This window comes from Salvelinus fontinalis, unplaced genomic scaffold, assembly GCF_029448725.1.
Source record: "Salvelinus fontinalis isolate EN_2023a unplaced genomic scaffold, ASM2944872v1 scaffold_0057, whole genome shotgun sequence".
In the NCBI taxonomy this organism is placed as follows: Eukaryota; Metazoa; Chordata; class Actinopteri; order Salmoniformes; family Salmonidae; genus Salvelinus; species Salvelinus fontinalis.
In genome coordinates, this window is record NW_026600266.1 from 149,951 (window position 1) to 172,020 (window position 22,070).

General features: G+C 42.3%; 1 protein-coding gene across 1 annotated transcript in view; it reads right to left on the minus strand.

The window, feature by feature from the left end:
- Window positions 1-22,070, minus strand: part of tbcd (tubulin folding cofactor D) — a 120,454-nt gene that overhangs the window by 49,555 nt on the left and 48,829 nt on the right. Inside the window, exons 16-27 of the mRNA XM_055911250.1 lie at window positions 20,377-20,434; window positions 19,942-19,971; window positions 19,333-19,418; window positions 10,120-10,200; window positions 8,660-8,733; window positions 7,763-7,880; window positions 7,165-7,225; window positions 6,034-6,056; window positions 5,748-5,842; window positions 4,420-4,496; window positions 2,352-2,433; window positions 2,047-2,165 (exon numbers count right to left, since the gene is read on the minus strand). Of these exons, the coding sequence (XP_055767225.1) occupies window positions 2,047-2,165; window positions 2,352-2,433; window positions 4,420-4,496; window positions 5,748-5,842; window positions 6,034-6,056; window positions 7,165-7,225; window positions 7,763-7,880; window positions 8,660-8,733; window positions 10,120-10,200; window positions 19,333-19,418; window positions 19,942-19,971; window positions 20,377-20,434 (904 nt within the window). The remainder of the gene's footprint in view (window positions 1-2,046; window positions 2,166-2,351; window positions 2,434-4,419; window positions 4,497-5,747; window positions 5,843-6,033; window positions 6,057-7,164; window positions 7,226-7,762; window positions 7,881-8,659; window positions 8,734-10,119; window positions 10,201-19,332; window positions 19,419-19,941; window positions 19,972-20,376; window positions 20,435-22,070) is intronic.

Below are 22,070 nucleotides of genomic sequence, written 5' to 3' on the forward strand. Positions count from 1 at the left end.
GTTATTAACTAACAGGTATATAATACCTGGTGTAGTGTTATTAACTAACAGATGTATAGTACCTGGTGTAGTGTTATTAACAGGTGTATAGTACCTGGTGTAGTGTTATTAACTAACAGGTGTATAGTACCTGGTGTAGTGTTATTAACAGGTGTATAGTACCTGGTGTAGTGTTATTAACTAACAGGTATATAATACCTGGTGTAGTGTTATTAACTAACAGGTGTATAGTACCTGGTGTAGTGTTATTAACAGGTGTATAGTACCTGGTGTAGTGTTATTAACTAACAGGTATATAATACCTGGTGTAGTGTTATTAACTAACAGATGTATAGTACCTGGTGTAGTGTTATTAACAGGTGTATAGTACCTGGTGTAGTGTTATTAACTAACAGATGTATAGTACCTGGTGTAGTGTTATTAACTAACAGGTGTATAGTACCTGGTGTAGTGTTATTAACTAACAGGTGTATAGTACCTGGTGTAGTGTTATTAACAGGTGTATAGTACCTGGTGTAGTGTTATTAACTAACAGGTGTATAGTACCTGGTGTAGTGTTATTAACTAACAGGTGTATAGTACCTGGTGTAGTGTTATTAACAGGGGTATAGTACCTGGTGTAGTGTTATTAACTAACAGGTGTATAATACCTGGTGTAGTGTTATTAACTAACAGATGTATAGTACCTGGTGTAGTGTTATTAACTAACAGATATATAGTACCTGGTGTAGTGTTATTAACTAACAGATATATAGTACCTGGTGTAGTGTTATTAACAGATGTATAGTACCTGGTGTAGTGTTATTAACAGATGTATAGTACCTGGTGTAGTGTTATTAACTAACAGATGTATAGTAAATGGTGTAGTGTTATTAACTAACAGGTGTATAGTACCTGGTGTAGTGTTATTAACAGGTGTATAGTACCTGGTGTAGTGTTATTAACAGGTGTATAGTACCTGGTGTAGTGTTATTAACTAACAGGTGTATAGTACCTGGTGTAGTGTTATTAACAGATGTATAGTACCTGGTGTAGTGTCATTAACAGGTGTATAGTACCTGGTGTAGTGTTATTAACTAACAGATGTATAGTACCTGGTGTAGTGTTATTAACAGGTGTTTGGTACCTGGTGTAGTGTTATTAACAGGTGTATAGTACCTGGTGTAGTGTTATTAACTAACAGGTGTATAGTACCTGGTGTAGTGTTATTAACTAACAGATGTATAGTACCTGGTGTAGTGTTATTAACTAACAGGTGTATAGTACCTGGTGTAGTGTTATTAACAGGTGTATAGTACCTGGTGTAGTGTTATTAACAGGTGTATAGTACCTGGTGTAGTGTTATTAACTAACAGGTGTATAATACCTGGTGTAGTGTTATTAACTAACAGATGTATAATACCTGCTGTAGTGTTATTAACAGATGTATAGTACCTGGTGTAGTGTTATTAACTAACAGGTGTATAGTACCTGGTGTAGTGTTATTAACAGATGTATAGTACCTGGTGTAGTGTTATTAACTAACAGGTGTATAGTACCTGGTGTAGTGTTATTAACAGGTGTATAGTACCTGGTGTAGTGTTATTAACAGGTGTATAGTACCTGGTGTAGTGTTACTAACAGATGTATAGTACCTGGTGTAGTGTTATTAACAGGTGTATAGTACCTGGTGTAGTGTTATTAACTAACAGATGTATAGTACCTGGTGTAGTGTTATTAACAGATGTATAGTACCTGGTGTAGTGTTATTAACAGGTGTATAGTACCTGGTGTAGTGTTATTAACTAACAGATGTATAGTACCTGGTGTAGTGTTATTAACTAACAGGTGTATAGTACCTGGTGTAGTGTTATTAACAGGTGTATAGTACCTGGTGTAGTGTTATTAACAGGTGTATAGTACCTGGTGTAGTGTTATTAACTAACAGGTGTATAGTACCTGGTGTAGTGTTATTAACTAACAGGTGTATAATACCTGGTGTAGTGTTATTAACTAACAGGTGTATAGTACCTGGTGTAGTGTTATTAACTAACAGGTGTATAGTACCTGGTGTAGTTTTCCATGGATCATGAATCTTGGTAGAGAACCCAGGGCCAGGGCACTGCCACATCGGGTCAATACCTCCGTACTCTTTAGCCCTGCTATATACTGGGACACCAGGACCTCTACACAAAGAAAACACACACACACACACACACACACACACACACACACACACACACACAGACGACACAGACAGATTATATCACAGGAGTTAGAGTTATAGGAATCCAGAATACTGTGTATGTTTTTATGAAGCCTTTTAATGGCGCTCTCCGGCCCCTGGGACAGTAACCCTCCATGCTACCCACCCTGCATCTGGGGGTCAGCCATGCCTGGCTGGGGCTGGTAGTACTGCTCACACAGAGCTGCCAGGGCTGACACCGCTGCCTCCTACAGGGGGTGGAGGACCACATTACACATGAACCATTATACAGTGCCTTCGGAAAGTATTCAGACCCCCTGACTTTTCCCACATTTTGTTACGTTACGGCCTTATTCGAAAATGTATTACATTTTAAAAAAATCCTCAGCAATCTAAACACAATCCCTCATAATGGCAAAGTGAAAACAGGATTTTAGAAATGTTAGCAAATTTATATATATATATATTTTTAAATACCATATTTACATAAGTATTCAGACTCTTTGCTAGGAGACTTGACATTTTGCTCAGCTGCATCGTGTTTCCATTGATCATCCTTGAGATGTTTCTACAACTTGATTGGAGTCCACCTGTGGTAAATTCAATTGATTGGACATGATTTGGAAAGGCAAACACCTGTCTATATAAGGTCCCACAGTTGACAGTGCATGTCAGAGGAAAAACAAAGCCATGAGGTCGAAGGAATTGTCCTTGGAGCTCCGAGACAGGATTGTGTTGAGGCACAGATATGGGGTTAGGGTAAAAAAAAAAAAGAATGTAGCTTTGACGGTCCCCAAGAACACAGTGGCCTCCATCATTCTTAAATGGAAGAGTCTTGGTGCTTACAAACTCCTTCTAAGAGCTGGCCACCTGGCCAACCTGAGCAATCAGGGGAGAAGGGCCATGGTCAGGGAGGTGACCAAGAACCCGATGGTCACTCTGACAGAGCTCCAGAGTTCCTCTGTGGAGATGGGAGAACCTTCCAGAAGGATAACTATTTCTGCAGCACTCCATCAATCAGGCCTTTATGGTAGAGTGGCCAGATGGAAGCCACTCCTCAATAACACACTCATGACAGCCCGCTTGGAGTTTGCCAAAAGGCACCTAAAGGACTCTCAGACCATGAGAAACAAGATTCTCTGGTCTGATGAAACCAAGATGAAACTATTTGGCCTGAATGCCAAGCATCACGTCTGGAGGAAACCTGGCACCATCCCTACAGTGAAGCATGGTGGTGGCAGCATCATGCTGTTGGGATGTTTTTTAGCGACAGGGACTGTGAGACTAGTCAGGATCGAGGCAAAGATGACTGGAGCAAAGTAAAGAGAAATCCTTGATGAAAACCTGCTCCTGAACGCTCAGGACCTCACACTGGGGCGAAGGTTCACCTTCCAACAGGACAAAAAAAAAAAAAAAAAAAAAAAAAAAAACTGTTTTTGCTTTGTCATTATCGGGTATTACGCGTAGATTTGATGAGGAACAAAAACTATTTAATCAATTTTAGAATAAGGCTGTAAAGTAACTAAATGTGGGAAAAGGGGTTAGGGGGTTAGGTTTAACAGTTAGGGTTAAGGTTATGGATAGGCTTAAGGTTATGGTTAGGTTTAGGTTTAGGGGTTAGGTTTAACAGTTAAGGTTATGGTTAGGTTTAACAGTTAGGGTTAAGGTAATGGTTAGGTGTAGGGGTTAGGTTTAACAGTTAGGTTCAGGGGTTAGGTTTAACAGTTAGGGTTAAGGTTATGGTTAGGTTCAGGGGTTAGGTTTATCAGTAAGGGTTAAGGTAATGGTTAGGTTCAGGGGTTAGGTTTAACAGTTAGGGTTAAGGTTATGGTTAGGTTTAGGGGTTAGGTTTAACAGTTAGGGTTAAGGTTATGGTTAGGTTTAGGGGTTAGATTTAACAGTTAGGGTTAAGGTTATGGTTAGGTTTAACAGTTAGGGTTAAGGTAATGGTTAGGTTTAGGGGTTAGGTTTACCAGTAAGGGTTAAGGTTATGGTTAGGTTTAGGGGTTAGGGTTAAGGTTATGGTTAGGTTTAACAGTTAGGGTTAAGGTTATGGTTAGGTTTAGGGGTTAGGGTTAAGGTTATGGTTAGGTTTAACAGTTAGGGTTAAGGTTATGGTTAGGTTTAGGGGTTAGGTTTAACAGTTAGGGTTAAGGTTATGGTTAGGTTTAGGGGTTAGGGTTAAGGTTATGGTTAGGTTTAGGGGAAAAAGGATGTAGAATGCTGTACTGTACCTTGATACCGTCCCTAGGTCCAGGTGAGATGAGGTGGAGGCTCTTCAAGGTGTCGTCTATCAGCCACTGCCAGCCAGCTGAAACAGACAGGGTTTACTATGTTATGACGTGTCCGTGGCCTGAACAGTACAGACACACTGCCAGCTGAAACAGACAGGGTTTACTATGTTATGACGTGTCCGTGGCCTGAACAGTACAGACACACTGCCAGCTGAAACAGACAGGGTTTACTATGTTATGACGTGTCAGTGGTCTGAACAGTACAGACACACTGCCAGCCAGCTGAAACAGACAGGGTTTACTCTGTTATGACGTGTCAGTGGTCTGAACAGTACAGACACACTGCCAGCCAGCTGAAACAGACAGGGTTTACTATGTTATGACGTGTCAGTGGTCTGAACAGTACAGACACACTGCCAGCTGAAACAGACAGGGTTTACTATGTTATGACGTGTCAGTGGTCTGAACAGTACAGACACACTGCCAGCCAGCTGAAACAGACAGGGTTTACTATGTTATGATGTGTTAGTGGTCTGAACAGTACAGACACACTGCCAGCCAGCTGAAACAGACAGGGTTTACTATGTTATGACGTGTCCGTGGTCTGAACAGTACAGACACACTGCCAGCCAGCTGAAACAGACAGGGTTTACTATGTTATGACGTGTCAGTGGTCTGAACAGTACAGACACACTGCCAGCCAGCTGAAACAGACAGGGTTTACTATGTTATGACGTGTCAGTGGTCTGAACAGTACAGACACACTGCCAGCCAGCTGAAACAGACAGGGTTTACTATGTTATGACGTGTCAGTGGTCTGAACAGTACAGACACACTGCCAGCCAGCTGAAACAGACAGGGTTTACTCTGTTATGACGTGTCAGTGGTCTGAACAGTACAGACACACTGCCAGCTGAAACAGACAGGGTTTACTATGTTATGACGTGTCAGTGGTCTGAACAGTACAGACACACTGCCAGCTGAAACAGACAGGGTTTACTCTGTTATGACGTGTCAGTGGTCTGAACATTACAGACACACAGCCAGCTGAAACAGACAGGGTTTACTATGTTATGACGTGTCAGTGGTCTGAACAGTACAGACACACTGCCAGCTGAAACAGACAGGGTTTACTATGTTATGACGTGTCAGTGGTCTGAACAGTACAGTACTGCCCCTTCTGGCTCTAACGGTAGGATCATTATTATCCAATCTCTGAAAACACATCAGATCCCCGCGGGATGAATTTGGTCTGTGGGCCAACCTATTGGGGAACCCTGCTAGATGGAGCCATCATTCAGCTGAGGTCTGATGATAAGACAACTCACTGATGACAGGGTGGTCGTTGAACGGCATCTTGGAGAGGGACATGTTCTCAATGAGAGAACAGACGGCAGGCCTCATCAGCTCACCACCAAAGCCCCTACACAGACAGGACAACAGCACGCGTGTACACAACAACAACAACACATATTTGTTGAGGTCGCACAACATTTTGGTTTGAAACCTTAAAGAGGGATTACATTTAAAAATAATAATAATAATAATATTAAGATAATAATCTGAAACAGTGTAAAAAAGAATGAGTAAAATGTGTAGAATAACAGTGCTGACCTGTACTGCTTTCTGTCAAATAGCTGGAAGACAAAACCAACACATGACGACATGTTTAGAGATGAACAGACTGGTGATTTACAACTTTAAAAGACAACATGTACCTATGGTGGTACAACTGACTCAGGAGACTGATAACATTAACATGTACCTATGTTGGTACAACTGACTCAGGAGACTGACAACATTAACATGTACCTATGGTGGTACAACTGACAACATTAACATGTACCTATGTTGGTACAACTGACTCAGGAGATTGACATCATTAACATGTACCTATGTTGGTACAACTGACTCAGGAGACTGACAACATCAACATGTACCTATGTTGGTACAACTGACTCAGGAGACATCATTAACATGTACCTATGGTGGTACAACTGACTCAGGAGACTGACAACATCAACATGTACCTATGGTGGTACAACTGACAACATCAACATGTACCTATGTTGGTACAACTGACTCAGGAGACTGACATCATTAACATGTACCTATGGTGGTACAACTGACTCAGGAGACTGACAACATTAACATGTACCTATGTTGGTACAACTGACTCAGGAGACTGACATCATTAACATGTACCTATGTTGGTACAACTGACTCAGGAGACTGACAACATTAACATGTACCTATGTTGGTACAACTGACTCAGGAGACTGACAACATTAACATGTACCTATGTTGGTACAACTGACTCAGGAGACATCATTAACATGTACCTATGGTGGTACAGCTGACTCAGGAGACTGACAACATTAACATGTACCTATGTTGGTACAACTGACTCAGGAGACTGACAACAGCAACATGTACCTATGTTGGTACAGCTGACTCAGGAGACTGACAACATTAACATGTACCTATGTTGGTACAACTGACTCAGGAGACTGACAACATTAACATGTACCTATGTTGGTACAACTGACTCAGGAGACTGACAACATTAACATGTACCTATGTTGGTACAACTGACTCAGGTGAATGGTAAACACTTGAGACAACATGTATGTGGGTGAAAATACACTAAAGGAGAGAAAGAGGGCAAGAGAGAGATAGACAGACAGGGGGGGTATTGAGAGACAGAGAGAAAGAGAGAGAGTAGCAAGCGAGAAGTGAACTCACCCTCTGGTGAATGCTCTTGAGTCCATCCACACAGTCTGAAGAGATGAGCTCCGTCACTGGTCTACAATCCAGTACAATACCATTTTACTGTCCACAGCGAACAACAAAAATGTTCAACACCCCCAGATAGCACATATCTCACACACAGTCGGGTCTACAAGAGATATAGAGACGGTCAATGACCTATGACTTTATAGGAGCCAAGGGCTTAAGTCAAATCAGGAAGTCAAATCATGGGTCGATATGCAAAACAGAGAAAATAGAAGGAAACCCCCACAGGGCTGTTAATTAGCTCTACGTATGAGACCGATTGGTAAAGCTTATTAATGGGTGTCACCTGTTGTGGCCATATAATCAGGTGCTTGAGGCGTCCGATTATTCAGTGTGTGGGTTTCCTTCTATTTTCTCATGTTATTCAACGGTTACCAGGCGCCTGCAAAAACAGATCGCTCAGACGTGCGAGTGCCTTTTTGAATTCCGATATGCAAAACAAAAGCTGTCATTGTGGACGGGATTTTACAAAATAACGTTTATGTGGTTTTTCCTATAAGTACGGCCAATACTGTGATTGGCTGGTTGAGAAGTGAGGTTGCAGTACCTGTTGTTCTGATTGGCCAGCTTGTAGAGGGCGTGGCTGATCTCGGCAGATGCCAGAATGGCGCCATGGCGACTGTGTAGATCAATGCCCAGCGCTATGGGCAACAGCTGAGGCATAACTGAAAATAAAACCATCAAAATATAAAACGTCATTTTAACTCAATTATTGTATGTGTCTTTTCATTCTTTGCAGGGACACCTGACAGAACATCACCAGTCTGCACAGGGGTGTGTGTGTGGTTCATTTACTTTAATATTACCAGCCTGGATGGTCTACCTGTAATGCCACAGCCTCTGGCCCACGTCTACGATTTCACTATAGTTTCAAATCTGGCCCACTGCCCTTTGACCTCTCTCTGTGTGTTCTCTGTGTGTTCATTATAAACACATACATCATTCAATAACAACTTGACAGATATGAGGACCCAGACACAACAACAGTGACAACAGCTGAATGTCACCCAGTCCATTCCACAGTAAGACACTGTGTTGTGTTACAGCAGGAAGGGAACAGTAACTACAGCTGAATGTGACCCAGTCCATTCCACAGTAAGACACTGTGTTGTGTTACAGCAGGAAGGGTACAGTAACTACAGCTGAATGTGACCCAGTCCATTCCACAGTAAGACACTGTGTTGTGTTACAGCAGGAAGGGAACAGTAACTACAGCTGAATGTGACCCAGTCCATTCCACAGTAAGACACTGTGTTGTGTTACAGCAGGAAGGAAACAGTAACTACAGCTGAATGTGACCCAGTCCATTCCACAGTAAGACACTGTGTTGTGTTACAGCAGGAAGGGAACAGTAACTACAGCTGAATGTGACCCAGTCCATTCCACAGTAAGACACTGTGTTGTGTTACAGCAGGTAGGAAACAGGACCAATGACATAGCTCACCTGTTGTGGCCATATAATCAGGTGCTTGAGGCGTCAGATTATGCAAAGCCTTTGTCGCTAGCTGTCGAATCACCCTGCAACACAACAGATACACATGCAGAGGAGAAGTCCACTTTCTCCATTACATACAACTGCTTCTACTCTAATAGGCTATACACAGTACCAAGGCTTTAATGGCAGCAGGCTGGCATACGGACATCCCACTTGGGACAAACGCATACGACAAATACTAACTTGAGGTGTGCTTGATTTAGCTTCTGGGACTATTCCATTGGTTCAGCTTCTGGGACTATTCCATTGGTTCAGCTTCTGGGACTATTCCATTGGTTTAGCTTCTGGGACTATTCCATTGGTTTAGCTTCTGGGACTATTCCATTGGTTTAGCTTCTGGGACTATTCCATTGGTTTAGCTTCTGGGACTATTCCATTGGTTTAGCTTCTGGGACTATTCCATTGGTTTAGCTTCTGGGACTATTCCATTGGTTTAGCTTCTGGGACTATTCCATTGGTTTAGCTTCTGGGACTATTCCATTGGTTTAGCTTCTGGGACTATTCCATTGGTTTAGCTTCTGGGACTATTCCATTGGTTTAGCTTCTGGGACTATTCCATTGGTTTAGCTTCTGGGACTATTCCATTGGTTTAGCTTCTGGGACTATTCCATTGGTTTAGCTTCTGGGACTATTCCATTGGTTTAGCTTCTGGGACTATTCCATTGGTTTAGCTTCTGGGACTATTCCATTGGTTTAGCTTCTGGGACTATTCCATTGGTTTAGCTTCTGGGACTATTCCATTGGTTCAGCTTCTGGGACTATTCCATTGGTTCAGCTTCTGGGACTATTCCATTGGTTCAGCTTCTGGGACTATTCCATTGGTTCAGCTTCTGGGACTATTCCATTGGTTCAGCTTCTGGGACTATTCCATTGGTTCAGCTTCTGGGACTATTCCATTGGTTCAGCTTCTGGGACTATTCCATTGGTTCAGCTTCTGGGACTATTCCATTGGTTCAGCTTCTGGGACTATTCCATTGGTTCAGCTTCTGGGACTATTCCATTGGTTCAGCTTCTGGGACTATTCCATTGGTTCAGCTTCTGGGACTATTCCATTGGTTCAGCTTCTGGGACTATTCCATTGGAGAAGCTTATGGGACTATTCCATTGGAGAAGCTTCTGGGACTATTCCATTGGAGAAGCTTCTGGGACAATTCCATTGGTTTAGCTTCTGGGACTAATACATTGATTTATCTTCTGGGACTATTCCATTGGTTTATCTTCTGGGACTATTCCATTGGTTTAGCTTCTGGGACTATTCCATTGGTTTAGCTTCTGGGACTATTCCATTGGTTTAGCTTCTGGGACTATTCCATTGGTTTCATGGTAACGGGCAAACTAAATCAAGTACAGTATTTGAAAGAATTTGATCACAGTCTAAAGGACATGGATGAGGACAAGAAAGGACTTACCCGTCCCAGTGGTTGATCTTCATGGCTACCAAGTGGTCTATCATGGGCCTGGTGTATTCTGGGAAACTGGCGATGTAAACACTGAAGAGAACGAAGCAAGAGGTTATTACTATTTTACTACTACAGGTAATGTTATAACAACTACTACTACAGGTAATGTTACAACAACTACTACTACAGGTAATGTTATAACAGCTACTAATACAGGTCATGTTATAACAACTACTACTACAGGTAATGTTACAACAACTACTACTACAGGTAATGTTATAACAACAACTACTACTACAGGTAATGTTATAACAACTACTACAACTACAGGTAATGTTACAACAACTACTACTACAGGTAATGTTATAACTACTACTACTACAGGTAATGTTATAACAACTACTACTACAGGTAATGTTATAACAACTACTACTACAGGTAATGTTATAACTACTACTACTACAGGTAATGTTATAACAACTACTAATACAGGTAATGTTATAACAACTACGGGTAATGTTATAGCAGCTACTATTACAGGTAATGTTACAACAACTACTAGTACAGGTAATGTTATAACAACTACTACTACAGGTAATGTTATAACAACTACTACTACAGGTAATGTTATAACAACTACTACTACAGGTAATGTTATAACGAGCCACTTTCTGTTCACCCCGCTGTCATCCAAAAGGCGAGGTCAGTACAGGTGCATCAATGCTGGGACTGAGAGACTGAAAAACAGCTTCTATCTCAAGGCCATCAGACTGTTAGATAGCCACCACTAACATTGAGTGGCTGCTGTCAACATTCTGACTCAACTCCAGCCACTTTAATAATGGAAAAATGTATGTAATACATGTATCACTAGCCACTTTAAACAATGCCACTTCATATAATGTTTACATACCCTACATTACTCATCTCATATGTATATACTGTACTCTATACCATCTACTGCATCTTGCCTATGCCGTTCGGCCATCAGTCATCCATATATTTATATGTACATATTCGTTTATTCCTTTACACTTGTGTGTATAAGGTAGTTGTTGTGAAATTGTTAGATTACTCGTTAGATATTACTGCACGGTCGGAACTAGAAGCACAAGCATTTCGCTACGCTCACATTAACATCTGCTAACCATGTGTATGTGACCAATGACATCTGATTTGATTTAAAAACTAACTACAGTACTGGACCCAGCTAACTAACTACAGTACTGAACCCAGCTAACTAACTACAGTACTGGACCCAGCTAACTAACTACAGTACTGAACCCAGCTAACTAACTACAGTACTGGACCCAGCTAACTAACTACAGTACTGGACCCAGCTAACTAACTAACTACAGTACTGGACCCAGCTAACTAACTAACTACAGTACTGGACCCAGCTAACTAACTAACTACAGTACTGGACCCAGCTAACTAACTAACTACAGTACTGGACCCAGCTAACTAACTACAGCACTGGAGACAGCTAACTAACTAACTACAGTACTGGACCCAGCTAACTAACTAACTACAGTACTGGACCCAGCTAACTAACTAACTACAGTACTGGACCCAGCTAACTAACTAACTACAGTACTGGACCCAGCTAACTAACTACAGTACTGGACCCAGCTAACTAACTAACTACAGTACTGGACCCAGCTAACTAACTAACTACAGTACTGGACCCAGCTAACTAACTAACTACAGTACTGGACCCAGCTAACTAACTACAGCACTGTAGACAGCTAACTAACTAACTACAGTACTGGACACAACTAACTAACTACAGTACTGGACCCAGCTAACTAACTACAGTACTGGACCCAGCTAACTAACTACAGTACTGGACCCAGCTAACTAACTACAGTACTGGACCCAGCTAACTAACTACAGTACTGGACCCAGCTAACTAACTATAGTACTTGACACAGCTAACTAACTACAGTACTGGACCCAGCTAACTAACTAACTAACTACAGTACTGGACACAGCTAACTAACTAACTACAGTACTGGACACAGCTAACTAACTAACTACAGTACTGGACACAGCTAACTAACTAACTACAGTACTGGACACAGCTAACTAACTACAGTACTGGACCCAACTAACTAACTATAGTACTAGACACAGCTAACTAACTACAGTACTGGACCCAGCTAACTAACTACAGTACTGGAGACAGCTAACTAACTACAGTACTAGACACAGCTAACTAACTAACTACAGTACTGGACACAGCTAACTAACTACAGTACTGGACCCAACTAACTAACTACAGTACTGGACACAGCTAACTAACTATAGTACTAGACACAACTAACTAACTATAGTACTGGAGACAGCTAACTAACTATAGTACTAGACACAGCTAACTAACTATAGTACTAGACACAGCTAACTAACTACAGTACTGGAGACAACTAACTAACTATAGTACTAGACACAGCTAACTAACTACAGTACTGGACCCAACTAACTAACTATAGTACTAGACCCAGCTAACTAACTACAGTACTGGACCCAGCTAACTAACTACAGTACTGGACCCAGCTAACTAACTACAGTACTGGACCCAGCTAACTAACTACAGTACTAGACACAGCTAACTAACTAACTACAGTACTAGACACAGCTAACTAACTACAGTACTGGACCCAGCTAACTAACTACAGTACTGGAGACAACTAACTAACTATAGTACTAGACACAGCTAACTAACTACAGTACTGGACACAGCTAACTAACTAACTATAGTACTAGACACAGCTAACTAACTAATTATAGTACTAGACACAGCTAACTAACTAACTATAGTACTAGACACAGCTAACTAACTAACTATAGTACTAGACACAGCTAACTAACTAACTACAGTACTGGACCCAGCTAACTAACTACAGTACTGGACCCAGCTAACTAACTACAGTACTGGACCCAGCTAACTAACTAACTACAGTACTGGACACAGCTAACTAACTACAGTACTGGACCCAACTAACTAACTATAGTACTAGACACAGCTAACTAACTACAGTACTGGACCCAGCTAACTAACTACAGTACTGGAGACAGCTAACTAACTACAGTACTGGAGACAGCTAACTAACTACAGTACTAGACACAGCTAACTAACTAACTACAGTACTGGACACAGCTAACTAACTACAGTACTGGACCCAACTAACTAACTACAGTACTGGACACAGCTAACTAACTATAGTACTAGACACAACTAACTAACTATAGTACTGGAGACAGCTAACTAACTATAGTACTAGACACAGCTAACTAACTATAGTACTAGACACAGCTAACTAACTACAGTACTGGAGACAACTAACTAACTATAGTACTAGACACAGCTAACTAACTACAGTACTGGACCCAACTAACTAACTATAGTACTAGACCCAGCTAACTAACTACAGTACTGGACCCAGCTAACTAACTACAGTACTGGACCCAGCTAACTAACTACAGTACTGGACCCAGCTAACTAACTACAGTACTAGACACAGCTAACTAACTAACTACAGTACTAGACACAGCTAACTAACTAACTACAGTACTAGACACAGCTAACTAACTACAGTACTGGACCCAGCTAACTAACTACAGTACTGGAGACAACTAACTAACTATAGTACTAGACACAGCTAACTAACTACAGTACTGGACACAGCTAACTAACTAACTATAGTACTAGACACAGCTAACTAACTAACTATAGTACTAGACACAGCTAACTAACTACAGTACTGGACACAGCTAACTAACTAACTATAGTACTAGACACAGCTAACTAACTAACTACAGTACTGGACCCAGCTAACTAACTACAGTACTGGACCCAGCTAACTAACTACAGTACTGGACCCAGCTAACTAACTACAGTACTGGACCCAGCTAACTAACTAACTACAGTACTGGACCCAGCTAACTAACTAACTACAGTACTGGACCCAGCTAACTAACTAACTACAGTACTGGACCCAGCTAACTAACTACAGTACTGGACCCAGCTAACTAACTAACTACAGTACTAGACACAGCTAACTAACTATAGTACTAGACACAGCTAACTAACTATAGTACTAGACACAGCTAACTAACTAACTATAGTACTAGACACAGCTAATAAACTAACTACAGTACTAGACACAGCTAACTAACTAACTATAGTACTGGACCCAGCTAACTAACTAACTACAGTACTAGACACAGCTAACTAACTAACTATAGTACTAGACACAGCTAACTAACTATAGTACTAGACACAGCTAACTAACTAACTATAGTACTAGACACAGCTAACTAACTAACTACAGTACTAGACACAGCTAACTAACTATAGTACTAGACCCAGCTAACTAACTAACTATAGTACTGGACCCAGCTAACTAACTAACTATAGTACTAGACACAGCTAACTAACTAACTATAGTACTAGACACAGCTAACTAACTAACTATAGTACTAGACACAGCTAACTAACTAACTATAGTACTAGACACAGCTAACTAACTATAGTACTAGACACAGCTAACTAACTATAGTACTAGACACAGCTAACTAACTAACTATAGTACTAGACACAGCTAACTAACTAACTATAGTACTAGACACAGCTAACTAACTAACTATAGTACTAGACACAGCTAACTAACTAACTATAGTACTAGACACAGCTAACTAACTAACTATAGTACTAGACACAGCTAACTAACTAACTAACTATAGTACTAGACACAGCTAACTAACTATAGTACTAGACAAAGCTAACTAACTAACTATAGTACTAGACACAGCTAACTAACTAACTATAGTACTAGACACAGCTAACTAACTATAGTACTAGACAAAGCTAACTAACTAACTATAGTACTAGACACAGCTAACTAACTAACTATAGTACTAGACACAGCTAACTAACTATAGTACTAGACACAGCTAACTAACTATAGTACTAGACACAGCTAACTAACTAACTACAGTACTAGACACAGCTAACTAACTAACTATAGTACTGGACCCAGCTAACTAACTAACTACAGTACTGGACCCAGCTAACTAACTATAGTACTAGACACAGCTAACTAACTAACTATAGTACTAGACACAGCTAACTAACTAACTAACTATAGTACTAGACACAGCTAACTAACTAACTATAGTACTAGACACAGCTAACTAACTAACTATAGTACTAGACACAGCTAACTAACTAACTACAGTACTGGACCCAGCTAACTAACTATAGTACTAGACACAGCTAACTAACTATAGTACTAGACACAGCTAACTAACTAACTACAGTACTAGACACAGCTAACTAACTAACTATAGTACTAGACACAGCTAACTAACTAACTATAGTACTAGACACAGCTAACTAACTAACTATAGTACTAGACACAGCTAACTAACTAACTATAGTACTAGACACAGCTAACTAACTAACTATAGTACTAGACACAGCTAACTAACTAACTATAGTACTAGACACAGCTAACTAACTAACTATAGTACTAGACACAGCTAACTAACTAACTATAGTACTAGACACAGCTAACTAACTATAGTACTAGACACAGCTAACTAACTATAGTACTAGACACAGCTAACTAACTATAGTACTAGACACAGCTAACTAACTATAGTACTAGACACAGCTAACTAACTAACTACAGTACTAGACACAGCTAACTAACTAACTATAGTACTAGACACAGATAACTAACTAACTATAGTACTGGACCCAGCTAACTAACTAACTATAGTACTAGACACAGCTAACTAACTAACTATAGTACTAGACACAGCTAACTAACTAACTATAGTACTAGACACAGCTAACTAACTAACTATAGTACTAGACACAGCTAACTAACTAACTATAGTACTAGACACAGCTAACTAACGTTAGTACTAGACACAGCTAACTAACTAACTATAGTACTAGACACAGCTAACTAACTATAGTACTAGACACAGCTAACTAACTAACTATAGTACTAGACACAGCTAACTAACTAACTATAGTACTAGACACAGCTAACTAACTAACTATAGTACTAGACACAGCTAACTAACTAACTATAGTACTAGACACAGCTAACTAACTACAGTACTGGACCCAGCTAACTAACTACAGTACTGGACACAGCTAACTAACTACAGTACTAGACACAGCTAACTAACTACAGTACTGGACCCAGCTAACTAACTGCAGTACTGGACACAGCTAACTAACTACAGTACTGGACCCAGCTAACTAACTACAGTACTGGACACAGCTAACTAACTACAGTATTGGACACAGCTAACTAACTACAGTACTGGACACAGCTAACTAACTATAGTACTGGAGACAGCTAACTAACTACAGTACTGGACCCAGCTATTTGAAGGCTCCTTTTCAACACCATTCAGCGTCAGCCTACAGAACATATTGTCATAATGTTTATTTCCTCAACAACATCTTGGTCCACAACAGTAATCTGCTGCTCCAGTCAGAAGGGAAGTCGGTCTCCCCCGGGGCTACATTCTTCAACAGGTTCTATGATGTGGGAGGAATGTTTACTCTGACAGTAGAGGTGGTGGTAGAGACGTCACTCATAGGATTAGGATGGTGGCACATTCTACAGAGAGGAAGGGCTGCGTTTGAAATGGCATTCTAGTGCACTATGCTAAACAAGGGCCGGTAGAGAATAGGTTGGCATATCAGACGCAGTCAGTGACAAAGCCGCAGGGCACCTATGGTGACAGTCACATTCTACAGAGAGGCAGGGCTGTGACAGCTCAGATACCTGAGATGTCAGCGATGCATTGAGAAGAAGAGAAAATGTCTCTGGTTCAACGTAAAGGACCTGTCCTATGCTCACTCCTTCACAAAAAACTACTTCTACAATATAAAGGACCTGTCCTATGCACACTCCTTCACAATAAACTACTTCTACAATATGAAGGGCCTGTCCTATGCACACTCCTTCACAATAAACTACTTCTACAATATAAAGGCCCTGTCCTATGCACACTCCTTCACAATAAACTACTTCTACAATATAAAGGGCCTGTCCTATGCACACTCCTTCACAATAAACTACTTCTACAATATAAAGGGCCTGTCCTATGCACACTCCTTCACAATAAACTACTTCTACAATATAAAGGGCCTGTCCTATGCACACTCCTTCACAATAAACTACTTCTACAATATAAAGGGCCTGTCCTATGCACACTCCTTCACAATAAACTACTTCTACAATATAAAGGCCCTGTCCTATGCACACTCCTTCACAATAAACTACTTCTACAATATAAAGGGCCTGTCCTATGCACACTCCTTCACAATAAACTACTTCTACAATATAAAGGGCCTGTCCTATGCACACTCCTTCACAATAAACTACTTCTACAATATAAAGGCCCTGTCCTATGCACACTCCTTCACAATAAACTACTTCTACAATATAAAGGGCCTGTCCTATGCACACTCCTTCACAATAAACTACTTCTACAATATAAAGGACCTGTCCTATGCTCACTCCTTCACAAAAAACGACTTCTACAATATAAAGGGGCAGGCTCCATTTAACTAAGGCCAGATAGTACAGCTATGTTGTGTGGTTCTGGGTAGTGTAAAATATACTACTACTACCAGGTAACTCCCCTCACACACACAGGGAAATGGTTTCTAAAGACACAACCCTCTGAGAAGAAGGCCTAAATGTGTACAATTACCCACAGCAGTGTTCAAGAATATTGGGTTGACCTTTGAGATTTTTCAAATTCTTTAGTGCAGCTCAAGCAGTTTCTCCAACTGTCAACACATTCAAATGAATAGAGGACGTGTAACGGAGACGCGTTGCTTGGGAATTGTGGGGAGGTGCTCGTTCGGGCTGTGTCCCCCCCCCACCGCGGATGATGGTCTCAGAGACACGTAGCTATGTCACAATGAGACACCTGACTGTCACGTCTCAGCATCTGTCAACTATGACTCCAGCTGAACACTTCAAGCTCCTGTCTGGGACATGTCTCTCTATCGGGATGTTACTGTGCATGTTGTAATGTACTGTCCTGTGTTCCTGTCTGGGACATGTCTCTCTATCGGGATGTTACTGTGCATGTTGTAATGTACTGTCCTGTGATCCTGTCTATGCCCCTTTCTGTCCAAAGAGGTCATGTCTAGACACCAGCTAGGTTTCATCCAATTGGTGACAATTGGCTTTCATGAGAATGTTCAAAAATTAGCATAAAACAATATCAGATTTTCCCACCAGATGTGTTTCCATCGAACTGGTTTGTTGCGGATAAAATGCTGTGCGTGACGACTTACTGCATATAAACATTTATTTTGCGTTTAAGTAGTTTTGTCGAAAAAATTGTTGCTTTACATAACAAATGTGCCACACTGGTCTTGGCATGTGGGCTCTGGCCAACAGCTTGCAAACGGCAGCCAAGCATTGAAGCATCGATCATCATGTCACCAGAATAAGTCGCTATTTATTGGTCAAGGAACATCAAGCTCATCACTGTGCACTTTCACCTCCCTGTAAAGTTCATCACAACTGATTTCATCTGTAGCTGATTAACCTGCATGTTACCTGAGTCGTAGTGGGAGGACAACACACCATATCATCACGTGACTCACACTTTTACTTCCATATGATGATTATTATATCTACAGTACCAGTCAAACATGTGGACACACCTACTCATTCAAGGGTTTGTCTTTGTTTTTACTATTTTCTACATTGTAGATGAATAGAGAAGACATTAAAACTATTAAATAACATATGGAACCATGTAGTGACCAAAACAAGTGTTAAATAAATCAAAATATATTGTATATGAGATTCTTCAAAGTAGCCACCCTTTGCCTTAATGACAGCTTTGCACACTCTTGGCACACCCTGGAATGAGTAGGTGTGTCCAAACTTTTGAATGGTACTGTATATTTGCGCATAAAGACGTTTCCACCGCTATTTCTCACATAATACATTTTACAGACACAAAAAGATCCCAATATGTCGAACAAACAAATTGTCTGTCGACAATTATGAAATTGTACCCACATTCCCGGCAGATAATTCATCCTCGTGAAAAGGTTGGATGGAAACCTGGTTAATATACTGTGTCTAGTTATTAAGGAGGTCCGTTTTGGCTCAAGAGCTCCCCTAAAGGTCAAACCTCTGTAGAGTATCTTAAACTCACCTGATGGACAGGTAACACTTGGTCAGGTTCCCAACAGCAAAGTAGTCAGCTGCTACTACGATGTCGATACCGTAGGGGAACGTGCCCTGGAGACAGAGGCAAGGGATCACATCTATGTGCCAAGAGAACAGTGGTTTCAGTGTGACCGACTGGGTTCCAACCCAAGTCTCCTGTTAGCCCGCTGAGCTAAAGCCTATGCATTAGACCAGGGAGCTAACACAAATCTCCAGGTCTCAGGCAAGGTTACCAAAACACCTCTGTGTCCATCAGTAAACCCATGGTGTACAATATGAGCCACAAGGAATGATATGAACAGTTGAAATGATATGAACAGTTGAAATGATATGAACATTTGAAATAATATGACATCTCAAAGGTAATTACATTTTGATAACTAGTCACTAGATCTGATGCCAAGCTTGGCAGGCTGCTGGCGGCACACAAAGCATATTAGTTGATGATCTGTTTAAAGGACTTTAGTGACAGTCAGGGCAGGTTACAGTTACACCTGGATGGTAGGTGAACATTATAACTCAAATGTACTGTGCATCATAGCATTAGTCATGTAATAACTAATAACCTATGGTTTTGGTAACTGGGTTCACAAACCTGTCTTCCCACATTCTCCTGGAAGGCAGCCTGGAAGAGAAAGAGAAAAATACACAGTTTAGTAGTTAGATAATAGTCAGTAGTCAGATCTGATATAAATGACAGGGTCTAAGAGACAGTAGTTAGATAATAGTCAGTAGTCAGATCTGATATAAATGACAGGGTCTAAGAGACAGTAGTTAGATAATAGTCAGATCTGATATAAAATGACAGGGTCAGGGTCAATTCAGGCAATCCAGAAAGTTAATTAAAATTAAATTAATTCATAAAAAAATGGCCCATTATTTTCTATGATGATTTTTGAACATATAAATTGAATTTCAATTAATTCCCTGGATTTATTGAATTAAAAACAGAATTTCTCAACCTTGATACATGGTTTGATACGTGTACGAGAGAGCGAGACTGAAACAGACAGAGAGAGTGGTCACTCACTGATGCAGCTCTACGACAGTTGATGTTCCGGTCAAACACAGCAGTGATCACCAGAGCACTGGAGAGAGAGAGAGAGACAGAGAGACACAGAGACAGAGAGAGAGAGAGAGACAGAGAGAGAGAGAGACAGAGAGAGAGAGAGAGAGAGAGAGAGAGAGAGAGAGAGAGAAGAGGGAGAGAGAGAGAGAGAGAAAGACAAATAGAAGGACAGATAAACACACTGATACACAGGCAGGTGAATTTATTTATTACCTTGATGCCTTTGTATTGGTGTTGGGCCACAGTGACGTCATTACTATGATCGGACAGGAGAGAACCCTTGAAGAACAACAACCCAAGTTGGACCTTGTGGTTGATGAGAAAAGTATGAACTACTAAACTACCACTCAAGTAAAGTGTTTGCCAGTTTCTTGGTCGACCAAATGAAGAAAAACAACCTAATCTGTGCTGAGAACCAAAATTCAACAAGTCGACATGGTGCCAACAACAACAACCTGAAGGAATGTATGATTACATATGACTCCGGGGCCCCTCCTGTAGTCACTGACTCCGGGGCCCCTCCTGTAGTCACTGACTCCGGGGCCCCTCCTGTAGTCACTGACTCCGGGGCCCCTCCTGTAGTCACTGACTCCGGGGCCCCTCCTGTAGTCACTGACTCCGGGGCCCCTCCTGTAGTCACTGACTCCGGGGCCCCTCCTGTAGTCACTGACTCCGGGGCCCCTCCTGTAGTCACTGACTCCGGGACCCTCCTGTAGTCACTGACTCCGGGACCCTCCTGTAGTCACTGACTCCGGGCCCCCCCCCGTAGTCACTGACTCCGGGCCCCCCCCCCGTAGTCACTGACTCCGGGCCCCCCCCCCCGTAGTCACTGACTCCGGGCCCCCCCCCCCGTAGTCACTGACTCCGGGCCCCCCCCCCCCGTAGTCACTGACTCCGGGCCCCCCCCCGTAGTCACTGACTCCGGCCCCCCCCCCCCGTAGTCGCTGACTCCGGGCCCCCCCCCCGTAGTCGCTGACTCCGGGCCCCCCCCCCCCGTAGTCACTGACTCCGGGCCCCCCCCCCCCGTAGTCACTGACTCCGGGCCCCCCCCCCCCGTAGTCACTGACTCCGGGCCCCCCCCCCCCGTAGTCACTGACTCCGGGCCCCCCCCCCCCGTAGTCACTGACTCCGGGCCCCCCCCCCGTAGTCACTGACTCCGGGCCCCCCCCCCGTAGTCACTGACTCCGGGCCCCCCCCCCCGTAGTCACTGACTCCGGGCCCCCCCCCCGTAGTCACTGACTCCGGGCCCCTCCCCGTAGTCACTGACTCCGGGCCCCTCCCCGTAGTCACTGACTCCGGGCCCCTCCCCGTAGTCACTGACTCCGGGCCCCTCCCCGTAGTCACTGACTCCGGGCCCCTCCCCGTAGTCACTGACTCCGGGCCCATCCTGTAGTCACTGACTCCGGGCCCATCCTGTAGTCACTGACTCCGGGCCCATCCTGTAGTCACTGACTCCGGGCCCATCCTGTAGTCACTGACTCCGGGCCCATCCTGTAGTCACTGACTCCGGGCCCATCCTGTAATCACTGACTCCGGGCCCATCCTGTAGTCACTGACTCCGGGCCCATCCTGTAATCACTGACTCCGGGCCACCTCTTTGATCACACCGTTGACATCCCTTCTCTCTCCTTACAAATCATCCACCCATTTCTGTC